Source organism: Saimiri boliviensis, chromosome 1 (assembly GCF_048565385.1).
Source record: "Saimiri boliviensis isolate mSaiBol1 chromosome 1, mSaiBol1.pri, whole genome shotgun sequence".
Classification (NCBI taxonomy): Eukaryota; Metazoa; Chordata; class Mammalia; order Primates; family Cebidae; genus Saimiri; species Saimiri boliviensis.
The window spans coordinates 294,349,974-294,377,213 of NC_133449.1; the positions used below are offsets into that span (position 1 = coordinate 294,349,974).

The 27,240-nt window shown below is 41.4% G+C and overlaps 1 protein-coding gene across 1 annotated transcript in view; it reads right to left on the bottom strand.

Moving 5' to 3' along the window:
• Positions 1–27,240, bottom strand: part of ADCY2 (adenylate cyclase 2) — a 445,240-nt gene that overhangs the window by 212,009 nt on the left and 205,991 nt on the right. The window contains exon 4 of the mRNA XM_003932504.4: positions 8,366–8,515. Within this exon, the coding sequence (XP_003932553.2) occupies positions 8,366–8,515 (150 nt within the window). The remainder of the gene's footprint in view (positions 1–8,365; positions 8,516–27,240) is intronic.

Genomic DNA, 27,240 nt, shown 5'->3' on the forward strand with positions numbered 1-27,240 from the left:
ACATTTGCAGGAAGAAAAATATGATGACAATCACAGAAGACTTGAGGTTTTGTTTTTATATGTGACAAATATTACAAGAATGTTTAATGAAACAAAAGGGATGATTTTAGAATTTCTTTTCATTGGGTTTATTTTACTCATATCAAATGATGTCAAACTTTCTTGAATCTTTCCACTAGATTATCCTTTACTTATTAAATACTCTTTCAGCATCAAAGTACCACATCACAGAGTATTAAAAATAGGCATTCCCCAGGAAATACTGAAAATTCCAGGACTCTCATAAACATCAGAAACTGGCACTCTTCTCAGTACATGACTTCTGGGTTTGGGGTCTTCTTGAATATTATTAGCAAAAATCTACTTGGATAGAGATAATCTGGAGTAATAGAGCAGTTTTCTAGGTGTTTCTTCAACAAGACAGAGGAGTTGCTTCCTCACTGTGGACACGAGCAGAACATCTTGCTCAAGTTTCTTACACAGAGGAAACTTCCAGAGAGTTTTATTTTATCCTGGCTTTTCTACTGCCACGAAGTAAATAGACACCTGCATATATTTAATCATTAAAAGAATATCTGCTTGATTAATTCCTATAAACCTATTTTTTTCCTTTAAAACAAAATGAATATTTTTTAAAAGAATGAATAAATAGTTGCTAAGGTGGCTTCCATAAACCCTTATAATGGCATGCATTTAGGTTCTTTGTTAGGCATCAAGACTGGACAGAAATTCCTGAGAGTTCCTTCATTCTCACCCTAGATCTTGGATCTGTAACTGTTGACTTGTTCTTAACAGAGGTTGAGCACACAGTCATAGCACAGCCTTTGTTGCTATCTTGCAAATACGTGGTGACCTCAACCATTCTAACTAAAGAACGTCTCAGAAAATATTGCAGACTTGATTTAAGGATTATCGACATTTTTCTGGAATTTATTTTCATTTCTCATTTCAAAGTATTCATAAACATCATGGAAAAATTGTAGCATCCTGAAACATTTTGTCCTGGAATTTCTCAATGAATCTGAGCTTCAGGAGAATTTAAATAATCAGTATGATACAATGTGGTGCAATCTATGAAAGTATTTCTTGAAGTTCATTCGGATGGATTGAAACAGCAAACATTGTGATGAGAGCCCTTTTATGAAATCTCAGCTCTTCATTTTTTTTTTTCAAGTAAATTATATATCTTGTCTTCCATATCATTTAATCTTTTGCTAATGAGAGTTGACAAAAAAGCAATAACCAACACTGGCTTAAGCTATGCCCTCTGCATTGGGGAAGAGATACCAAAGAGAAAAGTATATACTAATCATTTAATAAAATTTAAAAAAATTGGTGACCAAGATGGAGGTAAGTTATGCCTCTTTATCAAGGAAGAAGTACCAAAGAAAAAATGACACAACTAATGATTTAAATGATGAAAAGTAGACACCTCAAAAACATAAGCAGGGGGTGTGGGGAGAGTTTAATTAATGGTCTGAGATTCCAGAACCCAGACAAGGCCTTCGTATCTGAGCCAAACTATACCTGCTGCACAACGTGTGCCTCTCCTGTTCAGCTTTCTTTGTTGGGTGCAACCCCAGTCCCACACCTCAAAGCTCAGGGATAACATTTATATTACAATGTGCTGCTTTATTCTTCAGGAACTACAGTGAGAAAGTCTTACTGGCTTGAATTCCTCTTTCACTATTAATGTTCAGTTTGGCTTTATGAAAAGGTACATAACTGTTGAGATGCCTCACCTGGATTCCATGTATAAACTCAGGTAAAGACAATTGGGTAAAACAATTAGTCTCGTAATTGATGAGTCCTCTCAAGACCCATTCCATTGGCAAAAAGTAAACTTCTCAACATGCAGAGATGGGGCTGGTAAAGACTGTTTTGAACAACTCCCCACCACCTGTCTAAGCAAACAAAGCTGCAGACTCCTCTGTTCACTCTCGTTGCCTCCAGGAAGAAGAAAACTGATCCTGGAGGGATCTTTAGGGATGTTGGGGATGGCATCAAGCCCTCTCCTGGTCTTGTCATGGCCACTGACGGAGCAGGTGGCAGCTGATTTCTGTTGCTTCATGTCAGCACATGAAAATTCGATGGAAGAACAGTTACTGATTGCCTTCTTAGCAGGATACCATTTTGAATGCTTAAAGTTGCTCAAAGTTGTTCCTGCTCTTTTTAGGACTTCCATCAAAGAGTTCTACATGTCCTGGAAAATCTCCAGTTAACATTCCCAGAGATCAGTCCAGAAAACCCATGCAAAACCAGCATGAAAGACAGAGGGCCCTGAAAGTCACACTGACTCATTGAGTGACCTTGGACAAGTAATGTGAACAGTTTCTTTATTCAGTTTAGATTGGAAAAAGGACTTAAGTCCTAGAGTTGCTGTAGGAATAAAGAAGGCAGAGAGAGCAAGTTTGACTAATGGTCCCACAAAGATATCTCCATGTTAATCCTTGGAATCTGGGACTCTGTTAGCTTACATGGCAAACCAGGAATTTTAGGAATGTAATTAAATTAAAGATCTTGAGATGGGGAGATTATCTTGGGTTAGCTAAGTTGGTCCAGTGGAATTATAGAAGCCATAAGAGTAAAGCAGGAGGGTTAGAGTCAGAGAGCGGAGAGCAGGAAGAAGGTGCAACAGCAGAATCAAAAGTCAGAAACAGGCCAGGCACGGTGGCTCATGCCTGTGATTCCAGCACTTTGGGAGGCCAATGTGGGCAGATTGCTTGAGCTCAGGAGTTCAAGACCAGCTTGGGCAACATAGTGAAACAAATACAAAATACAAAAAATAACAAAAGTCAGCCAGGTGTGGTGGTGCACACCTGTAGTCCCTCCTTCTTAGGAGACTAGGTGGGAGAATCGCTTGAGTCCCAGGGGCAGAGGTTGCAGTGAGCTGAGACATGCTGCTACACTCCAGCCTGGGTGACAGAGCCAGACTGTATCTTAAAAAATAAAATAGAAAAAGAGACAAAGAAGGAGAGAGAGACACAGAGAGAGAAAGCAATTGAAAGATTCTGTCCTGATGGCTTTAAATACGGAAAACGGGGACTTGGATCTAGGAGCCAAGAAATGCAAGCAGCCTTTGGAAGCTTGAAAAGGCCAGGAAATGAATTCTCCTTTCAAAATCTCCAGAAAAAAAACAGCCCTGCTAATATTTTGACTTTAGCCCAGTGAGACTGATTTTGGACTTGTATCCTTTGAAACTTTAAGGTAAAATATCTATTCTGTTTTAAGCAATCAAATTTGTGGGAATTTGTTACAGCAGCAATAGGAGTCTGATATAACAGATAAAGTACTAAATAAACTATGCAGAACATTAGGACAACTCAAAGAAATATTGTTTACTTCTGTTTTCTTTTCCAAGTTTTAGCAGCCCCAAATCTAGGAAAACTTCAAAAACTCTTTACCATGCAAAATAAATGAAATGCATTCAATAAAACCATTATTATAATTTCACATCATGATTGAAAATGGTTAAGTTCCTCATTATGTACCCAACCGTGACCACACAAGGATCACTTTCTTGCTCCACTAAATTATGCAGCGAGGATAACAGTTTTGCATCCCAGGACAGTCAGGAAGCCTACTGGTTCACTAACCCCCACAGAGTTGCAGAATCTAGGTATAGCATGGGGTCTCTGTGCCTCGCTTGACTAGAATTTTTCACTAAAAGGCATGGTCTGTCATATTTCATCCATAGGATGGTTCTAGATTAAGTGGATCACATAAAAATGTGTCAGATTACTTTATAACAAAGACAATAGATAAAGAGGGTTTATTCTGTCTCTCTATGAAATAGCAAACCTGGCTTTTACTCCTGTGGAAACAGCATTTATTTCAATTGCCCAGGCAGTTAGCAAACAGCATTCTTGTTTTGCTGTGAATCCAGCTCTCATTAATTCCTGAGAGCCTATTACATACCCCAGAGAGCAACACTCACTGGCGTTATGTTTTCTCGCGTCTTGATAAGCGCCATCTGCCACTCTGCACAGTGCTCAGGAAACGGCTGCAGCTTTTACTGCATGATATGAAACTTAAGACAAAAGCCAAAACTCAAGAGCGGTGAATACTTTCCACTTCTAAAGGTGGCCTCAATTCCGATGCAATGCATTTTTTCCCCTACCTAGTAAAAACTCGTGATGTTTATTGTTCCCAATGAGAACACTTTTAGGGCAAGAATGCAACTCTGAGAAAATCTCTAGCAACAATTTTCATTCCTTCTTCTCTCAAAATCTTACAGTGCAAATAGCAACTTTATTCAAGCCCGCGCTTTAATCTTTAGAAATTCATCTCATTTACATCTGAAAAACATCACAAAATTTGAAGAAAAGAAAGCACGGAGTTTCGCAATTTTGAAAAGATTTCAGAATCGCTAGATGAGTCCCAAGAGTTTCAATAGCCCCCGCTCCTATCCTGGGTGAAGAGGGCCGGCTCCCTGGGCTCACCCCCCGCTGCATCCTCTCCAAGGAGGAAGGACAGCAGACAGTGAGTGGGGCTGTGAAACGAGGCCAGGGAACCACCAGGGTGGCGGTGGCCTCTCAACCTCTGGGAGCACTGGCTCTCTCTCTTGCAACTGCTAATGAGTACGTTCAATTGGGTGTTATTTATTTATCTAAACAATGACTGAATGTGTTTCCTGGCTGCAGAACACATACCCTTCCTGAATGAAGAACTTTGAAGGGCATTACTGTTGGCCACAGTGACTGTGGATGAAGCAAAAGGCAGTTAGTGGTGCAGGGTGAGCAGGAAGTGACATGTGGAGCCCAAACCTGAATTTAATCAGCAGCTCTGCTGGGCCTCAGTGTCTTAGGGACCTCTCCCTCTATGAAGGCTGCACAGATTGCCACTGGACAGTTTTTATTTGTTTTCTTAAATCTATCAGATTGTATCTTACTGATTTTTTTTTAAACCAAGATAATCTCTTCTTCCCATTTAATTACATGCTGGTCTGAAAAAAGTACAAACACATCTCATCCTTGGAGCCTATTTTCTGAAGCCCTAACAAGAAAGATACTGCATTGTAGGAGTAGACTCTGGAAGTGGACTTCCAACTTTTGTGTCAAAATGCACTTGGAATGTAAAGTTGTGTTCTATTCAACATATTTAATATAAGTTTTTATTTCTTTAACGTGTCCCTTGTCACTTTCTTTATTTGTAAAAGAATCACTGGGTCTTGGGCCGGGCGTGGTGGCTCAAGCCTGTAATCCCAGCACTTTGGGAGGCCGAGGCGGGTGGATCACGAGGTCAAGAGATCGAGACCATCCTGGTCAACATGGTGAAACCCCGTCTCTACTAAAAATACAAAAATTAGCTGGGCATGGTGGCGCGTGCCTGTAGTCTCAGCTACTCAGTAGGCTGAGGCAAGAGAATTGCTTGAACCCAGGAGGCGGAGGTTGCGGTGAGCCGAGATTGCGCCATTGCACTCCAGCCTGGGTAACAAGAGCGAAACTCTGTCTCAAAAAAAAAAAAGAATCACTGGGCCTTTTCTGAAACCGGTAGATGCACGTCTTTCTAATGCCTCCCCTGATGGTCCCATCCTTGAGCTGCACGAGGTCAACGTGGCTCATCTGACCCCTCAGCTGATCGTGGCAAGGGACGCCACAGGTTTGTGGCTGCTCCGGTCTCTTCAGAGAAATATGATGCGCAGGTAAGGTCAGTGACCTTACGCTGCTCTTATCAAAGCTGTTCCTAAAAATATTAGGTTATATAATCTGTCTACTTGGAACTTCAGTTCTCTGTAGCCTTGTGCTATTTTGAAGGAGATTACAGAGCTGATGAAAAAAATATTAAACATGTCTGTCAGGGCTAACTTGCTCCAGTCTGTACTGCTGAGAAGGGAAACCATCTCTCCCAAAACATTTGAACCCTGTAGCACACACTACAGCAGGATCACCCATGAAGGCTAAGTGCTACTGGTTGAAACTGTGGAATTTTCTAGAACCCAGATGTAAAACCTTATTGAAAATAGGAGTATGAAGATAAACTGGATAACAGTCTCAAGTTAACAACTTTCTATGTCTCTTAATGTTGAATCTAGAATTTGAAACACTTCTGGAACAAACAAACAAACAAATCAGTTACTGAATATCTTTGCTATATAGGTAGTAAGATGACAAAATATAAGTTTTAGAAACAAACCGTGATATTTGCTAATCATCCCAATGAAAAGGCAGTGTTTCCAGTCATATGCCAGTGCCTAGAACCATGCCTGCCACAGCCTTGGTGTTCACTCAATATTTGTTGAATGAATGAACTAATATCCTGGATTCCTGTTTTCAAAAGTGAAAGTGATTCCCATTCAGCAGTCCACACACAGACAAAAGACCAGTGCCAAAATGTAAAGGATATTTTTTTTTTGCTCCCACCGCAAGACACTGATGAAAATTTATAGGGTGAACTAACTCAATACGACTTAACAAACAGTAACTAAGCATCCATAAGATGACAAACACTGCTAACAGCATAGGTAATGTGAGGAAGGCCCACAGGGAGGGGGAGCACAGTGTTCATGGCCAGCCATGCTAATTACTAGCCTTACGGCCTGGGTTCCCAGCGAGAAATACACAAACCCAGGAACACACAGCTATTCACATGGATATCCACCGTCACCCGGAGTGAAGCACAGCAAATCTGGGCGGCTCTGTGGCTTCTTCTCTACACACATCTGTTGTGCCTGTTTTCCACCCTCCTTGGTGATATCTTTTTCTCCATTCATCTCCTATCGTCTCCATTGCTTGTTTTCTTTCTTTCTCTTTTTTTTTCCTTTTTTTTTTTTTTTTTTTGAGAGGGAGTTTCACCATTGTTGCCCAGACTGGAGTGCAGTGGTACATCTTGGCTCACTGCAACCTCCGACTCCCGGTTTCAAGGGAATCTCCTGCCTCAGCCTCCACAGTAGCTGGGATTACAGGTATGTACCACCATGGCCGGCAAATTTTTTTTTTTTTTTTTTTTTTTGAGGCGGAGTTTCGCTCTTGTTACCCAAGCTGGAGTGCAATGGCGCGATTTCAGCTCACCGCAACCTCCACCTCCTGGGTTCAGGCAATTCTCCTGCCTCAGCCTCCTGAGTAGCTGGGATTACAGGTACGTGCCACCATGCCCAGCTAATTTTTTGTATTTTTAGTAGAGACGGGGTTTCACCGTGTTGACCAGGATGGTCTCCATCTCTTGACCTCGTGATCCACCCGCCTCGGCCTCCCAAAGTGCTGGGATTACAGGCTTGAGCCACTGCGCCCGGCAAATTTTTGTATTTTTAGTAGAGACAGGGTTTCTCCATGTTGGTCAGACTGGTCTTGAACTCCTGATCTCAGGTGATCTGCCTGCCTCGGCCTCCCAAAATGCTAGGATCATAGGCATGAGCCACCACGCCTGGCCCATTGCTCATTTTCTGTAATGCTTCCTTGCAGTCTATATGTTTCCCTGATGTGCATTTGTGTCACCTAAAACCATCAACCTAGGACACCCCTGACAATGATACCTAGCTCCTCTCCAGACTCTCCAATCACCTCCCTGAGGAAGGCTCCATTATTTCATTGTATGTGGAAAACAGGTCCCGTAGGAAGTACTGTGACGGTGTGATGGCACAGCCGGGGGTGGGGATGGGGGTGAGGAGGGCTCATTTCTGCTGGTGCAAACGCTTGTCACAAACACTAACCAGAAGTGAGCATCTTCACAAATTGTCCTTATTTGACATCCCCAGCCACTTGATGATGGTTAGTGGATCTGGCTGTGGGAGATCCTGGGTCCCTAGGTCTGAAGGCTGCATGGGGAAGATGCCATCTTTGCTCTTTTGATCCTAACTCTCTGTTACAGCTTAGATGTTTGCCCCCTCCAAATCTCACATTGAAATTTGAGCTCCAGTGTTGGAGGTGAGGCCTGGTGGGAGGTGTTTGTGTCTTGGGGGTGGATCTCTCATGGACAGACAGATGCCCTCCCTGGGAAGGGAGTCTGAGTGAGTTTTCACTCTACTGTTCCCATGAGACCTGGTTGTTCAAAAGAGCCTGGCATTGCCCCTTCTTTCCTGACTCTCTCTTGCCTCCTCTCTCACCAAGTGATCCCTGCACGTTACCCACTATCCATGAGTGGAGGCCGTCAAAGGCCCTCACCAGAAGTAGGTATGGCACCAGGCTTCTTGTGCAGCCTGCGGAACCATGAGACAAAGAAACCTCTGTCCTTGATAAATTACTCAACCTCAGGTATTCCTTTATAGCAGCATGAAGCAGACTAGACACTCCCCAGGTGCAGAGCCCAGGGTCTCTTCTCTGGTTTTCCTGAAGCTCATAAATGAATGAACCATACTTAATATTAATAGTAACAGCATCATTTTAATAATGCCTAAAGCAATGCGGATATAAGAGGAAATATGCATTACCTGTTGACGTTTTTCAAATTCCAACTTGATCCGGGACTTGATGCAATTACATGTGTCCTGATATGTTTGCTGAAGAGCAAGCTCCATGAGGTGCTTATGGTAGGCTCCCGCCAGGTTCCCACAGATGAAAATGATCACATTGGCCAGGATCTAAAGAGACAGAAAGAGCTGCTCAATAGAGTGTTTCTCACTCGCGAATACAATCAAAACAAAACGCACATTAGCAACAGTCTTCAGAGACATAACGGCAGGAAGTTAATTTTACTTCTGTTTCTCAAGTAACATTTTTATTTTCTTAACAGAAAGCATGAATCTCCAGAAGGGTTCTGCCCTTTCCTTGGATATGTGCCCTTTGGTAGATGACTTTTTAGCCCTGTCTTGATTTTGGGCTCAGCCATGAGATTTGCTTTGCTTTGGCTTATGCAAAGTGCACAGAAATAATCATGTGCCAGATCCAGCCCAGGAGTAGGAGACCTTTGGTTTTTCAGGCCACTATCTTGCATCTCATTAGAAAAAGAACACTCCCTGCCTAGTCCACCAGTCCCAGGATGAGAGACACATGGAGCAGAGTTCCCGTAGTCAACCTGCGGTCTATTTTTCTTTACCTCTGAGATTTCATTGGTTGTTATGCACCATTATCATGACACTAAGTGACTAATACAAACTACCCTCACACCAAAACTGTATTTGCTAAGCCTGGATAAATGACATTCCCCCATTATCTTTTGTTTATGTAGAAATATGGTAGTCTTTCAAAACATGTAACTCATTATTCTTTTGATGATAAAAACAATTCATGTTAATACAATTCGAAAGAAAAACAGAAAGACATAAAGAAAAACTAAAAATAATCTGTGACTGTCCTGCCTAGGCAGAACACTCTGCTGTCCATATGGCCTTGTGTGCCTACTCCATTTTCCTCTGTATTCTCAAAATTGGTGGCATACTTTACTTTGTCAAGACCTCGCTCTTGTTCCAAAAACTTCAGTTCATTCTGAATGTAGTTTTGTGCTTCATTTTAACATTTAACAAAATATTTTTTAGATTATATAAATTACGTAGAAACAGGATTTTAAATGCTTAGAAAATATTCAGTTCTATGACTATCATCATTTAGATATGTCCATATTGTTCAATACTTACTAATATTTTGTGCATTTGCATTATGCTATAGGAGTCAATTTCATGTATAAAGCTTTAGCTTCATATTTGATCATTTCCTCAGACACAATTACTGAAAAGCCATAAGTAGTTTTAAGTTGCTGATACATATTACAAAATTGCTCTCAGGAAATGTTCCATTTACATTCTCATCAACAGTGTATGACCATTGAAGATTTCCTGAGAGCAATTTTGCAATATGTATCAGTGTAGCCTGGTATTCACTATTCACATAGAACAAGCTCTAGTGTGTTCAGGGTGAGACCTACAGGTCTGCCTGTGAGTGGATAGACATACCTGGTTAGAGTCCACCCTCCCCTCCATTTCCACATGACTTGTATTCTCACCTTCTCACCAAGACAGGTCACTAGTGGCTTTAATAGCAAGTCAGTGGCATCAGTTCTAAATATAATGTGCTCCTCCCTAAGAGTTTCCCTATAACACAGATCACTTTATCACCTTACTCACCCAACATGGTGAGCAGGGGTGGCTGGAGTGATCAGGGGAATTTTATTCCTAAATCTTCAAGGTTCTCTGTGACAGGACTGAACAGAGAATCATGGCTTTCCTCCCTCTCTATAGTGGGGTCACTTCTCCCAAGGAGAGCAGCAGGAATTGGTCTAACTGGAGGGTTTGGGAAAATGATTTGAACCCTCTGCATCTTAGTACATCCTGTCCATAAACAGGGTCTTCCTCCCTGAAGAAGGTAGTCATCATCAAGTCCTGTGTTCTCAGCCAAGCAGTGGACCTAGTGGGCCACTTACCCTGTGCTGGGAAAGACCTTGATTTGGGGTCAGATGGCTGTAGGGAAAGCTGGGAAAACGCAGGGGATTATTAGCAAGATCATTTATTCCCAACTGCACTCTCCAAACAGGTGTAAGGATAATAAGGTGACATTTTGTTATCCATCTACCGAATGCCTTTGTCTATCTCGCAAAGGGTTCTAAACACAGAAGAAAAACAGTGCTGTTAATTATGAGCCTCCTGAAGTCCTAGAAAATAAATGTTTGGGATAGAGGGAAAAAGGGAGGTAGAGTTAGCAATTAGATGAATGATGTGATGAGGTTCTCTCTAAATAAATGCAGATGCGTGAAAAAAGTGGGATCCAGAACAATGCAGATTAGAAGGGGCCTTCAATGCTGTCCCAGTAACTCCCTCATTTCACAGAGATTTGGGACCAGAGAGTTCCTCAAGCTCACCCACATTCTCACAGCTTACCCCCATAAAGTACAGTTATACATCTACATTTTATCTCCTCCCCTTTAATAGGGATAATTCAAATCTTTACTGGGAACTTCCCTGTGTGATCTCTGTGTGGTATATGCATGTGGTGTGCATACATGCATGTAACTTGTGTGTGATCTATGTGTATGAGCTGCATGCCTGAGTGACATGTGTGCATGTGATATGCAGGTAATGCTTGTGCTGTGTGTGGAAGGCATACGTGCCCCCAGTCTGTGTATGAGCAGGTGCAGCAGCCCAGATCTTTGGAGCAATGTGGCAGTCTTCAATGTGGCTAGACATATTTTCTAGCATCACAGGGCTCTCTTCCTTCAAATTGCCATACTTTGACACATCACCTCTTCTGAAATTGTCCGTCCTGGAGCATGTGAGAAGTCCGGATGACTTTCCTGGCTTCCTATTTGAGGGAACCCTCTACTAGCTGAACAGGAGTTAAAGTTAATTTCATCGCTGTGTCCCATGGTGCATTGTCAATTAAGTCCTGCCATACTTTGCTTCTGCAAAATGACCATCTGCTTTGCTAAAAATTCTTCAGACCTTGTCATTGCCAGATATGCCTTGAAGAACAGTGCACCAAAGAATGCAGGAAATGAGAAAAGCCAATGCAAACCATGCTGCTCAGAATTAGAAAATACTAACTCCTTGTTTTATTAGGTGTAGCTGAAATAATAATCAAAATAACTCAGTGATTATTCATGAGAGCTTTTTCTCTTTCTCCTCAGAAAATGCCTTCAAAGCAAACCTGTCAACATTTTAGGGAGTAAATTTCTCCAAAATAAAAACCAAGTATAAGCAACAGAACTGAATGAAGCCATCATCTGTCCCTGGGTGCCCTCCACTAGGCATAGAAATGGGGCACTTTGATTCTGACGCTGAGGCTCCAATGCGAGTCTCTCCCCTCTGGAATGTGAGTGCTGCCTTGTCCTGTTTTCCTAGAATCCCACGCCACACTTATTTCCTTTGAATTCTCTTGGTTTGAAGGGCCTTGTTGCAACAGAACAGTTGGCCTTGAGTGTCATGGCTCTTTCCTTCTTTGCCACAGGCTTTTCTTCCCCCACAGTGGGGCAGCCTGTATAGGGAACTGCTGTCTCTGTGGCAGAACCCCTAATGGTACACTGAAGGCAGGGTGCTCCTGGCCTTGCTGCCTGGCCCAGGGCACAGAGCCAGTGTAACTGACCAGGCAAATGTTTCTTGTCCAATGAGAGGTTTCCAAATATTTGACAACAGCAGCTCATCCCAAGCAAGAGGAAGCCCCCTGGCCATGAAGCCCTAAAGCTATGCGGCTTTGCTTTCCTTGCTGCCTGTCTTCTGGCCAGTGCTCTCCGACTGCCACGTTCTGCTGGCACACGTGCACTACCATGGCAGGTAAGGAAAACCCTTTGAGTCATTCATTCTGGATAACGCATTGCTTCCAACAAATGTAATTTGAACCCCTCCTGTCTATAGATAATGGGAAATAATGCATTTACTGATTTTTAAGTTATATATTCAAAGGAAAACTTCTAATCAATAAGAAAACATAGAGCTTTAATGTCAAATAGAATATGAGATTTCTTTTCTGATGGAAAACTTATCAAATTATAAGCCTATTCCTGATACCCGGTTTCATCCTGCAGTACTATATTCTAAGGTTAATTGAATTGACCTTGGCATTTTGATAATGACACACATTTACAAATACAATTGATGTCTTAAAGAATTTTTCTTTTAAAATGGTGCATGCATGGAATGACATATATAAGACTCAGGGCTGGAAGGAAGTGATTAGGTTACAATTTTATTTTCATAAATAATATCAAAGCATTTTGTTTTCTAGAAGACTGTTAAGCAGAACATCTGACAAACAATTCTATTTTCACAATGTTGAGTTTGTTTTATATCATTCCATCTTGATATCTCCTTTTATCTTGTTGCTTCATTTAGCTACTCTCACATCTGTCAGAAAACAGGAGAGGAACTTGGCCTCCAGAGATGTCTTAGAAGGAAATAAATTGTTTAAGGTAATAACACAGTCAAGGTTTACACTGAAGATTAAAACCAGGTCTTGAAATTGAGCACATGCAGGGTTTGGAATCTGTGTAAGTAGAACTGTGCCAGCACGACCTCACAGAGGCTTGCTGTCTGCACTGCTCCCCATCTTCTCTTGATGTACATGTGGGGTGGTTTGTCAACACTTCACGTGCTTCTCAGAGGATGAAAATTAATGAATCCTGTACTTCTGGGAAGGCTGGTGTCTACCAGCAAATTAGTATTATTATTTTGCTTCTTTCATATGACCACCATAGCCCTTCTCAATATACCTTATATTGTTTCATCCTTAAAGAGCATAGACAGCAACACAACCAGGAGAATGGACTTATTTTATTATTTCATCTTACAGACTGGGCCACGAAAGGTCCTAAAAATTAAGTGACTTGAGAGCTGTACCCCGGCTGGGAGAGGCTCTCCAGATTGTCCCTGTATATTCAAAACCACTCAATTCATGCACATAAGGTCAGATTTCTCCACAGCACGTACAGCCCCCTCCAGGGCATGGGGAAGGTGTTTCTGAGGAATTTCTAAAGAGACACGTGTTATTTTGTAAGAAATTAATTTTTTTCTTTATAAAGCATTTGTATTTATGCTGTAAAGTACCTTCATCATTTAAAGTTATGTTAGGTTCTTGGAGACCATTTGCCCATGGAGCCTTTACTGGTTCTGCTCATGCGTCTGAGCGTGTGGAGAGGAGAGTGAGGGGAGGGTCAGGCTGCTCTCACCCAGGTCTGAGGCACAAAGTGTGATCCATCTGAGGATTATTTCACCTGGCAAGAAAACATTTAAGGGTCTGGGGTCTTTAAACATTTGAGAAATTATCACATGAATTAGGTAAACAAGCAGATCCCTCCTTGTGGCTCTGAGATAGTATGCATTTTAAAGAGTTTACTATTCTAATTCTTAATCTCATGTTGGAGTGGCAAACTAAAATGCCCCAGGCAGACAGCAGGCAGCACCCTGCAGGCTGAGGACAAAGCCAGGCTCCCAGTAACAAGGGAAATGCCATCATTTAATGACAGTGTTTTTTTGTTTTTTGTTTTTTCTATGAACGAACTTCACAGTGTCAAAGGAGAAAGGTTATAGGATTTGAAACAGGTCATCAGCTTGAAACAAAGCAGATCATAAATATGCAAAAACCCCCGTTATAAGTCAAAGGAAAATAAAAGGGAAGAGAAGAACATAATGAAGAGAGGAGCTGGGAATGAATATTTAGTAAGCTCACCACATCTCATAAGCATCCACTTTGGCTTATAGAAAGCAATGCTCTTGCCTGGGGGGAAAAATGATCAGGTACAGTTTTCCTTAACTGATCTCTCAGACATGGCTGCAGGGAATCCCAACCCCATTTCCTTAGCATTTCTCACAGCCCGCTAAGAATTAAATTTGCTATGGTGCAGTGGCCTTAGGGTTTCTGCTCCTTACCAGTCATTTAGTGAAAATCAGAAATACTGTGCTTTGGTTAATGACATCCAGTGATCCTTAGGTCATGTGCTAGGATCTTCTAATTTGAAGTCTCTCCAAATGAGGAGTGGAGTCAGACAGAAAGGTAAGAAAGGTATAAAGAAAACCGAAACACCACCAATCTCAACAATGAATGGTATTAGGGCTCCGGGCAAAAAGACTGAAATCAAAAACTGAGAGTCAAATGAAATTTGATTTCCTATGGAACTTTCCATTACAAAATAGATAGTACTGTTGGTCATGATTATTATTTTCTTTATTCTTTTTATACCACATCTGTTGCCATTAAGTCTCTTTGAATAGCAAGCATCATGTTATTTTTCCAGGTAAATTTGAACTGAAGAGCTAAAGAGTCTTATAGGTAGATAGGACTCATGCCTGGCTAATAACTAGGTAAATATAGAGTGTGGCAGCTTGAAGTGCTCTTTGCTCTTCTCAGAACTGCTCCAGCAACTCATTAAAAGTCAGCTGGAAGAGATGAGCCTAGAAGTTCCTCAGATCATGATAGAAAGTTCCTCCCACAAATTAAGTCATTGAGAACACAGTTTCCCTCCAAGAAGAGAAAGCTGAATTAACCACACAGAAACCCAAACTTGTACTTCTCAGCTTAGTGAGTGCAAACTGGAAATTCATGGGGAGACGATTCACTAGATTATAGTTTAGAACCAGAGAAAAAAGAATAACATGGAGCTTCCAATACTCAGGGCTCCATAGAGGAAAACAACACAAGCCATGAAGACTGACGGCTCCCCTATTTTCTGCAGAGGAGAGTACTGTTACCCCGTTTACTCTGCTGCCCATTTCTCTCTTTGACTTCAAGCATACAGAACAATCTTCGCCTCAGGGTTTAGCTCCTCTCCACTCTGGGAAGAGAGAAGATGAAACAAATGAGCTGTATGGGGAAGTTACAAAGATAAAAATGGAAAAGGAAAAAGGAATGCTGTCATCAGTTTCTATGATGGAATATCTTTAAAACAGTTCTCCACAGGAGGTCTCTTAGTCCTTTAGGATAAGATAAAACAGAGGGAATCACTATCACCAAAGCTCATATTCCACTTCATTTGCATCCAGAATGGGGCAGATGTTTCCTTTTCATCCTTGACCTATTCTGCAGACCATTTCTGCAAAGCAACACCACCAGATCTCCCTACTCGCTTCTGACTCAGCATAGCTTCAAGCCCAATTCCGAGAGCACCTATGAGTACAAAGCATGTTTGTGGGCATAGTCTCTGTCCAGACAGCCAAAACACTATCTCCTGACCCAAAGTCTGTCGTTTGGGTAATTACATCTGATATTTGGTCAGGAAACAAATCAGTGACTATCTAAACTTTACATTGTCACTGATACCCATAAAAGTCATTATCTCTTTGATCTTTGTGAGTCCAGATAGTTGAATGAGGGTTAATTATTCCAAAGATGTTTAACCTGCTCATTTCAGAAACCCAAATTCCTGAATGGTCCTGGATCTTCCAAGAGGCTTACTACAAATGCTGGTCTCTATGTCTTCCCAAACCCTGTCTTCCAAAGTCATGACACAACAGGAGGACACGTTTTTAAGTGTTGCATCTCAATGCTTTTCAAAAACTTAGAAACATGTAATTAGACACCAATCAAAACAATAATTTTGCTAGTCTTAAATCAGCTTTCCTAAGGGTCTGCACAAACCAATATACACTTTGTCTGGTTCTGGTGATTTCAGTGGACTTAAATGCTAATAAAAGAATCTTTAACACATTCTAATTCAGGCTTTTCATTAATTTAGACAGATCATCTCTCTAATTAATCTGAATCAATGAAGTTTTGCTTCGTTTAATCACCATTTCTAATTCTCTTCATTCACCGCCACTTAATAGGTGACACATTTGTTCCATACTCACTCATTTAAGAATTTAAAGGCTGACAGGTATTTAGTTTTATTTAAAAGCATGACCAAGGGTATTAGAGACTCTGACTTGTGCAGCTTAGTTTAGGAGAAATGATACTCCATTTTAGGATCAACATGTGGCGTAGTTCCCTTCCATTAACATAGCACGCAAGAAGGGATAAAATGCCTTTTGTGGGTACAACGGAAAAGGTTGCATTGCTATTGCATTTGCAAATGTATTGTGACCTACCTATAGCCCCATTTATGATCTACACAATAGAAGGTCAATCTGGAATTACACAAAGTGTAGAGTGCGCTGCTGATTATGACTAAGAAAACACCTCATGACAGGATATGGGCTAAACGTTAACATCAAACGAAACAGGACAATGGGGGCACGAGATTGCACAGAGGTATAGGAATAACAATGCAGGGCTGCCAGCGTCAATCTCACCTGGGAATTTAAATGTGATATTAGTAAGCACATCCATAGGGAAATGACAGGTTGCAAAATCCTGCGAAACAGTCACGGACTCCAAATAGAGGAGAGAAACAGTGAGTGCTGTGATTCACGAGGCCTACTTTGAATTGGAATGTCCTTTTTGGTCTGACCAAAATATGCTGCATTAAGTCACAGTGTAATTATAAAAGGATGCATCACTGAAATCATTTGGGAACAGGAGAACAAAAACTTTTCTATTACAAACTAAACTTCGGTGGTTTCGTTAATAATACTAATTAGGAAAGGGCAAGCCCGGCAGCTGCTTCCCTTGACAGAATCAAAGCCTGAAAGGTACTCGAAAGCACTCTTCCCAGAGTGGACTCTTGGGGTTACCCCAACCACCTTCCTTCCTTTCCTGGCATATGTTTTGCTGTAAACCATTGTTCTGTAGGAACGAAAAGACAAATTTTGAAACCCATTGGCACCATACTCTGTCTTCTTGTAAATTTTCGTCAGAAAACATATTATTTTTGCCCCAAACACCAAGTGACGTCTCATATTTTCCCAAGTGGAGAAGACTGAGCCTACTTTTCCCAGTCAATAGCACTCAAAAACCACAGTCAAAAAGAGAGCATTTTGCTAAATATGTGCATTAGTTTGCTACAACTAATATTACCACTATTACTACCACTAATAGTAAAATACCACAGACTGGGTGGCTTAAACAGCAGACATTTGTGTCCTCACAGTTCTGAAGGCTGCAGTCCAAGACCAGTGCATAGGTAAGTTCGATTGAGGCCTCTCTCCTTGGCTTGCAGACAGCTGCCTTCTTGCTGTGACTTGGCCTATTTTATGCTACTATAACAGTAGACCACAGACTGGGTAACTTATAAAAAACAGAAATTTATCAGCTCACAGTTCTGGAAGCTGTAAAGTCCAATATCAACGTGATGGTAGGGTTGGCAGTTCCAATTCCAGGAAGGAGCCTTGAACACAGCAGCCTCTGCAGGGGAGAAATGCTTTGTCTCCCGTGGCAGAACACAAAAGATCAAAAAAGGGGGAAAAAATGGGATTAACTCCCTTTTATAACAATGTTAATCCCACCCATGAGGTCAGAGCCCTCATGACCTAATCACTTCTTAAAGATTCTACCTTTTAATATTGTTAAAATGGTAAATTTCAATATGAGTTTTGGAGGGGACAAATATTCAGTGACCACATGGTCTCGTCTCTGTGAGCACACATCCCTGGTATCTCTGTGTGTCCTAATCTCCTCTTATAGAGCTTGCCTCTAGAAGATGAGATTAGGAGCCACCCTAGAGATCTCATTTTATCTTAGCCATCTCTTCAAAGGCCCTGGCTTTAAACACAGTCACATTCTGAGGTGGTTAGCCTTCAACATATGAATTTTGAGGGAACCCAATTCAGTCCACCGCAACATGATATTAAGTTTTAAAGACATTTTATTTAAACATCACCAGATAATCCACTTGAATGTCAAAATGGGCAAGCCTTAGAAATTTGGGGCTGGTAGCTATTTTGCAGAAATGCCATATACTACCCATGATGGTTTAATGTGCACCAGATGAGATATTCATTAAATATCCTCTAGTCATTCCACAAATATTTGCTGTGCATTTATTTTTAATCAATTAAATTTTGTAGTCTCCTTCTCAAGAAATCAATGTCACTGAAATAAATGCAATAAAACAAACCGACAATATAAGTCAAAAAAGCAAACAAACAATTTAGATGATGCCAGGCAGGCTTCTCATGAGCTGGAGAAGTGAGATTTTAATTGCAGCCACTAGGTTTTCAGGGTGATGGCTATGAAGTTTCTGCCATTGGGATCCTCGCTAGTTAGATTTCTGTATGAGAACATATGAATGCTTGTGATTGAAAGAAGACTGGTGACACACTGAGCCTACTTCTTCTGGCATGATTATAAAGCTAATTGCAAAAATAAAACTACCAATGCAGAGGTTCCTGAGTTTTTCTGGTTCATATTACTCATTATTTTTTTTATCATGTTACTAGACTAAAGGAAATTCCCAGGAGTTTTGTTTATTACTTGGTGAGGTCAAAGCAACTTAAGTATGATTCCCCAAACAACTCAGTACTTGATGCAAAAACCCACCACCATCACCATATATGAAAATAAACTATAACAGTTATATTTCATTCTTAAATAATCATGGGGATTTACTAATGATCTATCAGTGGCCACTGTGCCTCTTGATTGTTGCATAACTTTATAAAACATGGATTCTGGTTCAACAGTGTCACCTACAACTCCTGCTGCATCTTAATGTCTACATAGTACTGGTTTTTGCTCACAACCACCACAAAAACCCAGCTTTGCAAAGATATGATGTCAACAAAGGAATGTCATGTGATCTAATGTTGAAACTATGAACTATCTCAAGAGTAGTTTGCTGAGTGTGTCTGTATTTCCTTTGAAATTTTAAAATATCCTGAAATGCCTCTGGGTTCCTTGGCACACAGTCTGAAAACCACATCACCAAGGAACTAAAGTTTCAATGAAGTAAACATAAAAACTAATTAAATAAAATAGTGTTATTAAAACTATAATGTACTTGCTATCTACATTCTCTTCCAAAAATTTGAAATGGTAGCAGGCACTTCCTTTCTGTGCTCATTTGTCTTCTTCTGAGACAAGAAGCAGCAATCTAATAGACCCCATGAGTCCAGATTTGGTCAAGTTCTCACTTGAAAAAGATGGCTTGCAAGAAAGAGCTATAAGTCACATGAAGTGATAGTTAAAAAGGTATTGGCAGGAAAACTAACAAGGAATTCAGAAGTACCCCAGGGACAGCAACAGAAGTATTGCTATTGCAGATAGATCTGAGGTGGCAAGGGGAGTTATATGGTCTGGATTTGTGTCTCTACCCAAATCTCACATGGAATTGTAATCTCCAGTGTTGGAGGAGGGGGCAGCTGGAAGGTGACTGGATCGTGGGGCAGATTCACCTTGCTGTTCCTGTGATGCTGAGTGAGTTCTCACGAGATCTGGTTGTTTACAAGTGTACAGCACCTCCCTGTTCTCTCTCTCTCCTGCTCCACCATGTGAAGATGTGCCTGGTTCCCCTTCTCCTTCTGCCGATTGTAAGTTTCCTGAGGCCTCCTCAGCCAAGCTTCCTGTACAACCTGCAGAATGCTGAGTCAATTAAACCTCTCTTCTTCATAAGTTACCCAGTCTCAGGTAGTTCCTTACAGCAATGGAAGATAACAGACTAATACAGAAAGGCAGATGTTGTTAGAATCTGGAGAAAGGTGTTTTTGTAGGAGAGTCAGCTACCTAACAGGAGTTGGTAGAAGCAAAGTCACTGCAAACTTGCGTCCTGGCACAGGGGTTGTTAAAGCCTCAATCCCTGACCTCATTCTCCTCTTGCCCTGAACTCTCTTGGCCGTGCCTCCCTCTTGCCTGACCCAACCTGAAGCCAGAGGGCAAAGGAGCTGGTGACACAGTACTTCACATCCACCTCCACAGGACAGCAGGGTGAGAAGAGTGACTATGGGTCTGGAGCAGCAAACAGGGACCATCCAGCCCAAGTTTAATACCTCAACCTTGTGCAAATCACAGCTAACAAATTTGGGCTGATCAGATTCCATCTGCAGGAAATTAGGTTTGAGTCTTAGAGGCTGAGGGCACCAAGATGAAGACCATGTAACCTAGGAGTTGAAGCTATCATTTGAAGAATTCTGTGATGAAATTTTGTACAGGCAGAAAGGTGAATCAGGAAGCTGGCTTTTGGGAAAAGGACAGGGCAGATGTACAGAGGCAGAGATAGAGCACCCAGAGGGGATAGAGAGATGGAGTCCTAGGAGGTCTGACTAAATTTTAAAAAAAGGAATGTGAGATATTTCAACATAACCCCCTTTCCCAAATTTACTTAAACAATTTTGCTTACTGTTCATTGTGATCTGGGGTCTCTGTTGACACTCATGAGATTTTTGAAGCTCATCTTGTGTCAGCTTAGAATTAGCTTTGATGACTGTGACTAATATTAAGTAAATTAAAGATGTATTACTGACTGCTCAAACTGGTCAAATTTAGAGTTACACTAATTCTTCAAAGCCTGTCTTCCCAGTGTTCTCTGGGTTACCTCCTTGAGTTCTCTTCTGTCTGCAGATAACTTTAATGTAAAACCTGCTTTTCAAAGAGGCATACTCTTTTGTACAGTAAAGAATATGATTGGTCTTTGTCTCTCATTTCCGTGAAGAAGATTAAATCTTTGGACTATCCTGAGTAATAGAAATATTTTTATTATTGGTGAACCTCTTAGATTATACCTGAGTTTATGCTACAAGAGGCTCAGGATGGCTGGTCATCTGCAGGAGCAACCACGTTATTAGAAAAGTGAGGCTTGCAGCCATATAACATAAACCTAACCTTTGGGGAAGAGGGCTAGAGAGTGAGTGCAGTCACACGGATGATGATTCAGTCAGTCATGCCTATGAGATGAAACCCCAAGAAAAACTTTGGACACCAAAGCTCAGTGGTTGATGAACACACTGATGTGCCAGGAGAAGTCATGGAAATTGGAATTTGTAATCAGTTGGTTAGAAATGCAGGTGGCTTGGGGAACCCCCAAGCATGCTGGCATCTGAAGGGCAGCCTGTTGGAATTCTGAGCCCTTAACTTGTGGGGTCTGCCCTAATGCTGGATAGCTAGTGCCCAGATTGGTTTGCAGCAACCAGCTGGTATCAGAATATCTTCCTTTCAGGAGGTGTCATTCATTAGGTGATAACTAACTGCCCTTATATTAGAGGATCTGGTGACAGGACACCACCATGTCAGCCTACATATCTGTAGTTGGGCTATTTGTGCCTCCTCCATCTCTGGTTTCCTGGGACTCCTATGGCTTTTCCAGTGTGCCTGTCTCAGAGCTCAGCTTACAAGTTAACAGTTCTCATGTGCAACTTTATCCAGCAGTTGCCCTTAAGTGACTGGGGCTCTCTTTTAGTTTTTACTGCTCTCCTTCTCACTCCTCACCCCCATCTTCCCTTATCCCTCCCAGAGCAGCCAATGACTCCCATCATCAGCCAATCCCTCACATAGTCAATGACTAATAAGTATATAGGTACAAAAGCCCAGTGCTCCCGCTTCAGGGCAGAATAAACTCCAGGGATCCCCATGAGATCAGACTGTGAAAAGGCCTCACCCCAAACCTTCACTCTTGTTTGCTCAGCTTCCTCCATTCCCTATCCTGTCCCCCTCACTCTGATTCAGGCTTTGTGCTAGGCCACCCCTCGGAGGGGTGGCCCCCCAGTGCATCCCCATCTCCTGCTTCTGGGAAGCCCAAACAAAGATGCCCTATATATGCATTGCATAAAAACCAAAAAGCCACATATTTGACTATTTTGTCATTTCATTGAAGTGCATAAAGACTTGTCTTTCTTGAGGAAATAACACGAGGTTTCTTATTTATAGTGCATGATGTTCTAAATACCTAATTAGGTGACTTCTAAATGGGAAATGATTCCTTTTTATAGGATCTAGGTCCTTTTTTTTTCTTGCTGGTATCCAACTGTGAGGAATTCAGAATCACTTCTAAGAATAAAAAAAAAAATGGAAACTATTACGTCTTAGGAAAAAGGAAAATGTTCGATTAAGAGCTCTGTGTATTGCTAACAATCCTTTTCAGTTGAATTTGCTTTTCTGGAATAAGATGTCTCATGCACCCCTTATTACTCTGAGACTTCTCCCATGTCATCAGGCATTGGAGAGTACAAGAAATAGTTTCTGCCACATTAATTTGAGTCTAGGTCCAACTTCTAGAACCATCTCATTGTTGTGCCTAGATGAGTTTTAGGTTACTTGTCTAACAAAACCATTGTGCTTTATAAAAAATTACATGCTTCTGCTTACTGGGTACACTTCTCTTAGGAAGTATGACAATGTTTTCCATATGGTGGGCTTCACACACACTTCTTCAGCTTATAGAGAAAGTAAGAGATAAACCCCCAACCTTCATTTGGAACTGTCATGGTCAAAATAAACTCTCCACTGTTCCGAAGTCTAAATGCATTTCTGGGATGAATTAACATGCTTCCCGATGGTGTGAAGAGGTATTACAAGCCAGAAATAAAATAGAAATCCATCCAAGCCTACTAGAATTTTGAAGAATGAGTATAAAATGTTAAAAATATTCACTTCCATTTTTCTAGTGGATACATTACATAATAAACCTGCCACTAAAAAATCAAGCATAAAGCAATTAGGTGTTTAACAAGCAAGATTAAACTACTAGTCCAGAGATATTAATTATTTAAAGACCTAATAAAGAGTGGATACATTAGGTGACAACTCACGAAGGTTTTTTTGTATTGTATATAAAATAAACGTTAACAGATCAGACCAACGTTTATTTTCTCATTATTCGTTTTTGCTACTTGAGAAACATTTAATATCTTCCTTATGACTTCATAAGGCTATGTCACATATAAAATTAAATAAAAGCAGCAACAGAGTTTACTGACAATTTAAAGGAGAGAGTATCGTCATAACTCATCTTTACACTGGAAAGAGAAGAGACACAGTGCAGAGCTTCCCATGGTCAAGAGGTCTTGAGAGTTGTTTTCTTGACAGAAAAATTTAAATTCAGCACTTGCTACAGGGAATAGTTTTCACACCTCAAGGATTTCTATAGCAATCACTGCAGTGAAAGATGCTGATGAGAAAAAAAAAACCATGCCTGGCATCAGAATCACTCGGGAGTAGAACAGAAATGAAGGAAACCAGTTTGATTTTAGATCATGCATTTAAAAATTCCTTTATTTAGATCAAATTTGACAACCAAATTCTATAATTTGCAAGAAAAGCACTTTTTAACTCCACCTCAATGCATAAGAAAACCACACAGACCTGGACCAACACTCTATCAATTGTTTCCCGGCAACAGGGAGCCTAAGCCACGGTGCTCACTCACTCCTGACTACGTAATTCTACTGCATCCATCTCTCCCTCTTCGAATCATTCCCAGGAGCCAGTGAACCTACTCCTTCCCTAACAACACCCTTCCTCAACACACGCACCCTTCCATCTTCTCCGTTTCTCATTTCCCTTTACAGCTGAGCCTCTAAGGCTTGTCTATTTAAGATCTTTCTACTTCTTGACCCCTGTCTCTCCTGAACCCATTTCATGTAGCAACCCAGGGCACCACCGAACTACTCTAGGCAAGAACGTCAGTTACCTTCAAGTTTGCCAAACCCAATGCCTCCTTCCTACTCTCCCCTGACCTCACTCCTGAGTGGCTCTCAGCAGCAGCTGGGCCCTTTCTCCTGTGGAGAATCCCAGCCTGCCTCAGCTGCCCTGGCGTCATGCACCCTGGGGTCAGCCCACCTCACTGACTCCACTGCCTTAATTCAAATGTTGGCAATCTCCAGGGCACTGCCCAGGCTTCCTTCTCTTCAGATTCCCCCAAGTTCTTCCTTGCAGCATCATCTGCCTACCTTACTTCTTCAATACCATCTAAATAACACCAATGTCCAAAGGTAAACCTCTCGCCGACACCTTCCTTCTGAGGGCTAGACATAGAATAGTAGGCCTCTCCAATTTAATGTTTCTCATGAAACTATCCTACCCTAAATTCTGTACACAACCAACCCCTGCCTGTGTCTCCAAATTCCATTCATGCCCTGTCTCAACCCCACTCTAGGCACTAAGCCCTCCTTTGGGGTGATCCAACTTGGCCGGGCTCAAGGCCTTGCACGTGCACTTTTCTCTGCCTGGCAGTCTCATGCCTGGCTTTCTCCCTGTCTGGAACTCCTCCTCTTCATTCCTGGCTTCTAGGTCAGGGGCTCCCTGGGCACAGTCTCTGAATGCCTTTCTGTTGTTCTCCAGGACACCATCACTGGAGTAATACTCCCTGATACTTCTCCAGCATCATTTGCCAAAAGTAAATGTTTTGCATTTCTCCATCCACTTACTGTCTGCCTTTCACCTACCTCTCTACATTCCTTGAGGGTTAAGATCCTACCTGTTTTATTCCCCTATATAGATTGGGTAACCCGTATAGGGCTTATCAGGACATGTACTGGTAAATATTTTTTAAATAAATGAATATAATCGCACGTATCCCTATGATTCAGTACATAAGAATTGGAGACACCCTAATTCATGCATTGAATGAAAATATATTCTTTTACTCAATAAATATTATTGACAGCCTATTATGTGCCCCAAACTGCTCAAAGTTTAGAGACTATAATTTTAAGAAAACTTTTTTTTGCCTTAAATCAATTCAAGCTACTTTTCTGCCTTTCCTATTTATCGAGAAAGCTTTGGAGTTGCTTCATAAGATATCATCGATGAATATCAGGGTTATGCCTTGACATGCACCTGCCGTCCCTCCAGTAAATCCATGCAAATGATACTCAGAAGAGACATAAAGAATTTGGACCTGAACTTCTCCTTTCACAGTTAAACTGGAAACCATGCAGCTATGTTTTGTCACCTGAAAGGGAATGAAACCTTCCCAGGCTGGGCAGATTTGAGTCTGATCTGTTGGGTAAACTAAAGCATCTAAAGAAAGAATATGTGCTTTAAAAAGGGGAAGTGGGAGTGGGTGGTGAAGATTTCAATTATGGAAATATGGAGAAAGTCCTGTCTCTTGGGGAAAAAAAAGTCACTGTCTAGAAGAGAAGGTATCTTGTCAGCTGATTTCCGTACCTGGCCACATGGCTGGCTCATCCCTCTAGCAGAGATGCGTACTTTAGGCTTTCAGAGTTTGATGCCTTAAACTGTGCATTCTCAATAGGGGTCACAGCACCCCAAGGTGGAAACAATGGTTCTTGTGGAGGGCAGAAAGGCACACATCACATAAACAGATGTGCAATAGACCTGTGGGATTAAATCTTCATGAGGGGTCAGGTAAAAATATCTAAAAAGTTTCCTTAGTAGGGAGTCTAATAGAAAAAGATCTAGAAACACTGCTTTAAGCGTTTGCCTTTTATTTTTATTTTTATTTTTATTTATTTATTTTTTTTTTGAGACAGATTCTCACTGTGTTGCCCAGGCTGGAGTGCAGTGGGGCAGTCTTGGCTCACTGCAACCTCCACCTCCTGGGTTCAAGCAATTATCCTGCCTCAGTCTCCTGAGTAGCTAGGATTACAGGCATGCACCACCATGCCCAGCAAGTATTTATATTTTTAGTAGAGACAAAGTTTCACTGTGTTTTCCAGGCTGATCTCTAGCTTCTGAACTCAAACAATCTGCCTGCCTCAGCCTCCCAAAGCGCTGGGATTACAGGTTTGAGCCACCGCACCCAGCCTGTTTTAAGCATTTAAATCAGCACTCCAATGATATTATCTCCCTGCTTTCAGGTGATCTTTGGATAAGGTAGTTTCTTGCTACAGAGACAATTTGAGAGGCAGTTTCATACAACTGTCTGGTCTATCAGATAGTTACATTCCTCATAATAAATTAATAAATTAGCATCTTGAGTTTAATTAAGCAGCATTCTTTTGTGCCTGTAATTAATTCTTTTTTGCCTGCTAATTAGCTAAAACTAATCAGCATTCCAAGTCTGATAAAGGTTGGATTATTCCCAGGATCATACATCAGAGCTCTCAAAGCTGAAGGCCATTCCTTCAGATGAGTGACCTCTCCCAGGAGAATGGATACTACCTTTGTTGACGGCTCTCCCCAGGAGACACATCTTTGGTGTGATTACATCATTCACCAAATTAAGACCAATTTATTTATGACTCCACCAGCCACGGATTTAAATATGCCCTTCTCAGCTTATCTTTATCATTTGGTAATAAGTTATAACCAATTCTGCACACAAAGTTCACCATTGTTTACAACTATAATGAATCAAATAAAAACATCGCCATCATATATAAATGCAAATGTCATATAAACTATGCTTTGGTTAGGGAAACAAAGACCTGTAATATTTTAAATCATGTCATCAATTTTAAGTGCCATGCAAACACATATTGTGATTTGTTGTTTGCAATTGGAAAGGCAAAATGAAGCTTCACCAAGGTGCTTTTCTCGTGAGAGCTCCTCAGCTGTGCAGCTGTCACGTGGCCCTTGCAAAAGACGTGCACACGCCTGCAGCCCACTCCAGGAGAGTCGGTGAGTTATTACTTTTTAAAACATAAATCTTCCCAAGTGAATGTGTCGTGCATGACCAACAGAGAAACCGGTGTCAGATAAAAAGCAGATGACTAAATGTGAATAATTCCAGATCCAGAACAAAGAAACAGTTCAGGTGGAGAGAAGAGCTGAGAGCGTAATAATGAATGAATAACAGCTGATGCTAATGAGCGTGAGCTTCCTCCACAGGAATACTAAAAATGTGAGACCTGGTGTAATTTTCTAAACCAAAAGGAAGTCATCCTTCTGCTAAATCAGGAGGGCTGCTGTGCTGAATAGGGAAGAGAGATGAGCAACTTGGATAAGAGAACCAGAAGGCAAACTCAGATGAAGCTGAGGTAGTGTGGGACGAAAAGAGAGGGAAGTGAAGGCAGAAGAGAATCAAAGGGCTCAAAGGAAGACAGGTGAGGCCCAGGCTCCGGTGCCCTGCGGGTGCAGGACAGGTGGAATTTCCGAAGACCCGCAGCAGCAGGTGAACTAAGGACCGACATGGGAATGGGATGGAAGACAGTATGAACATAACATGACAAAAAAGATT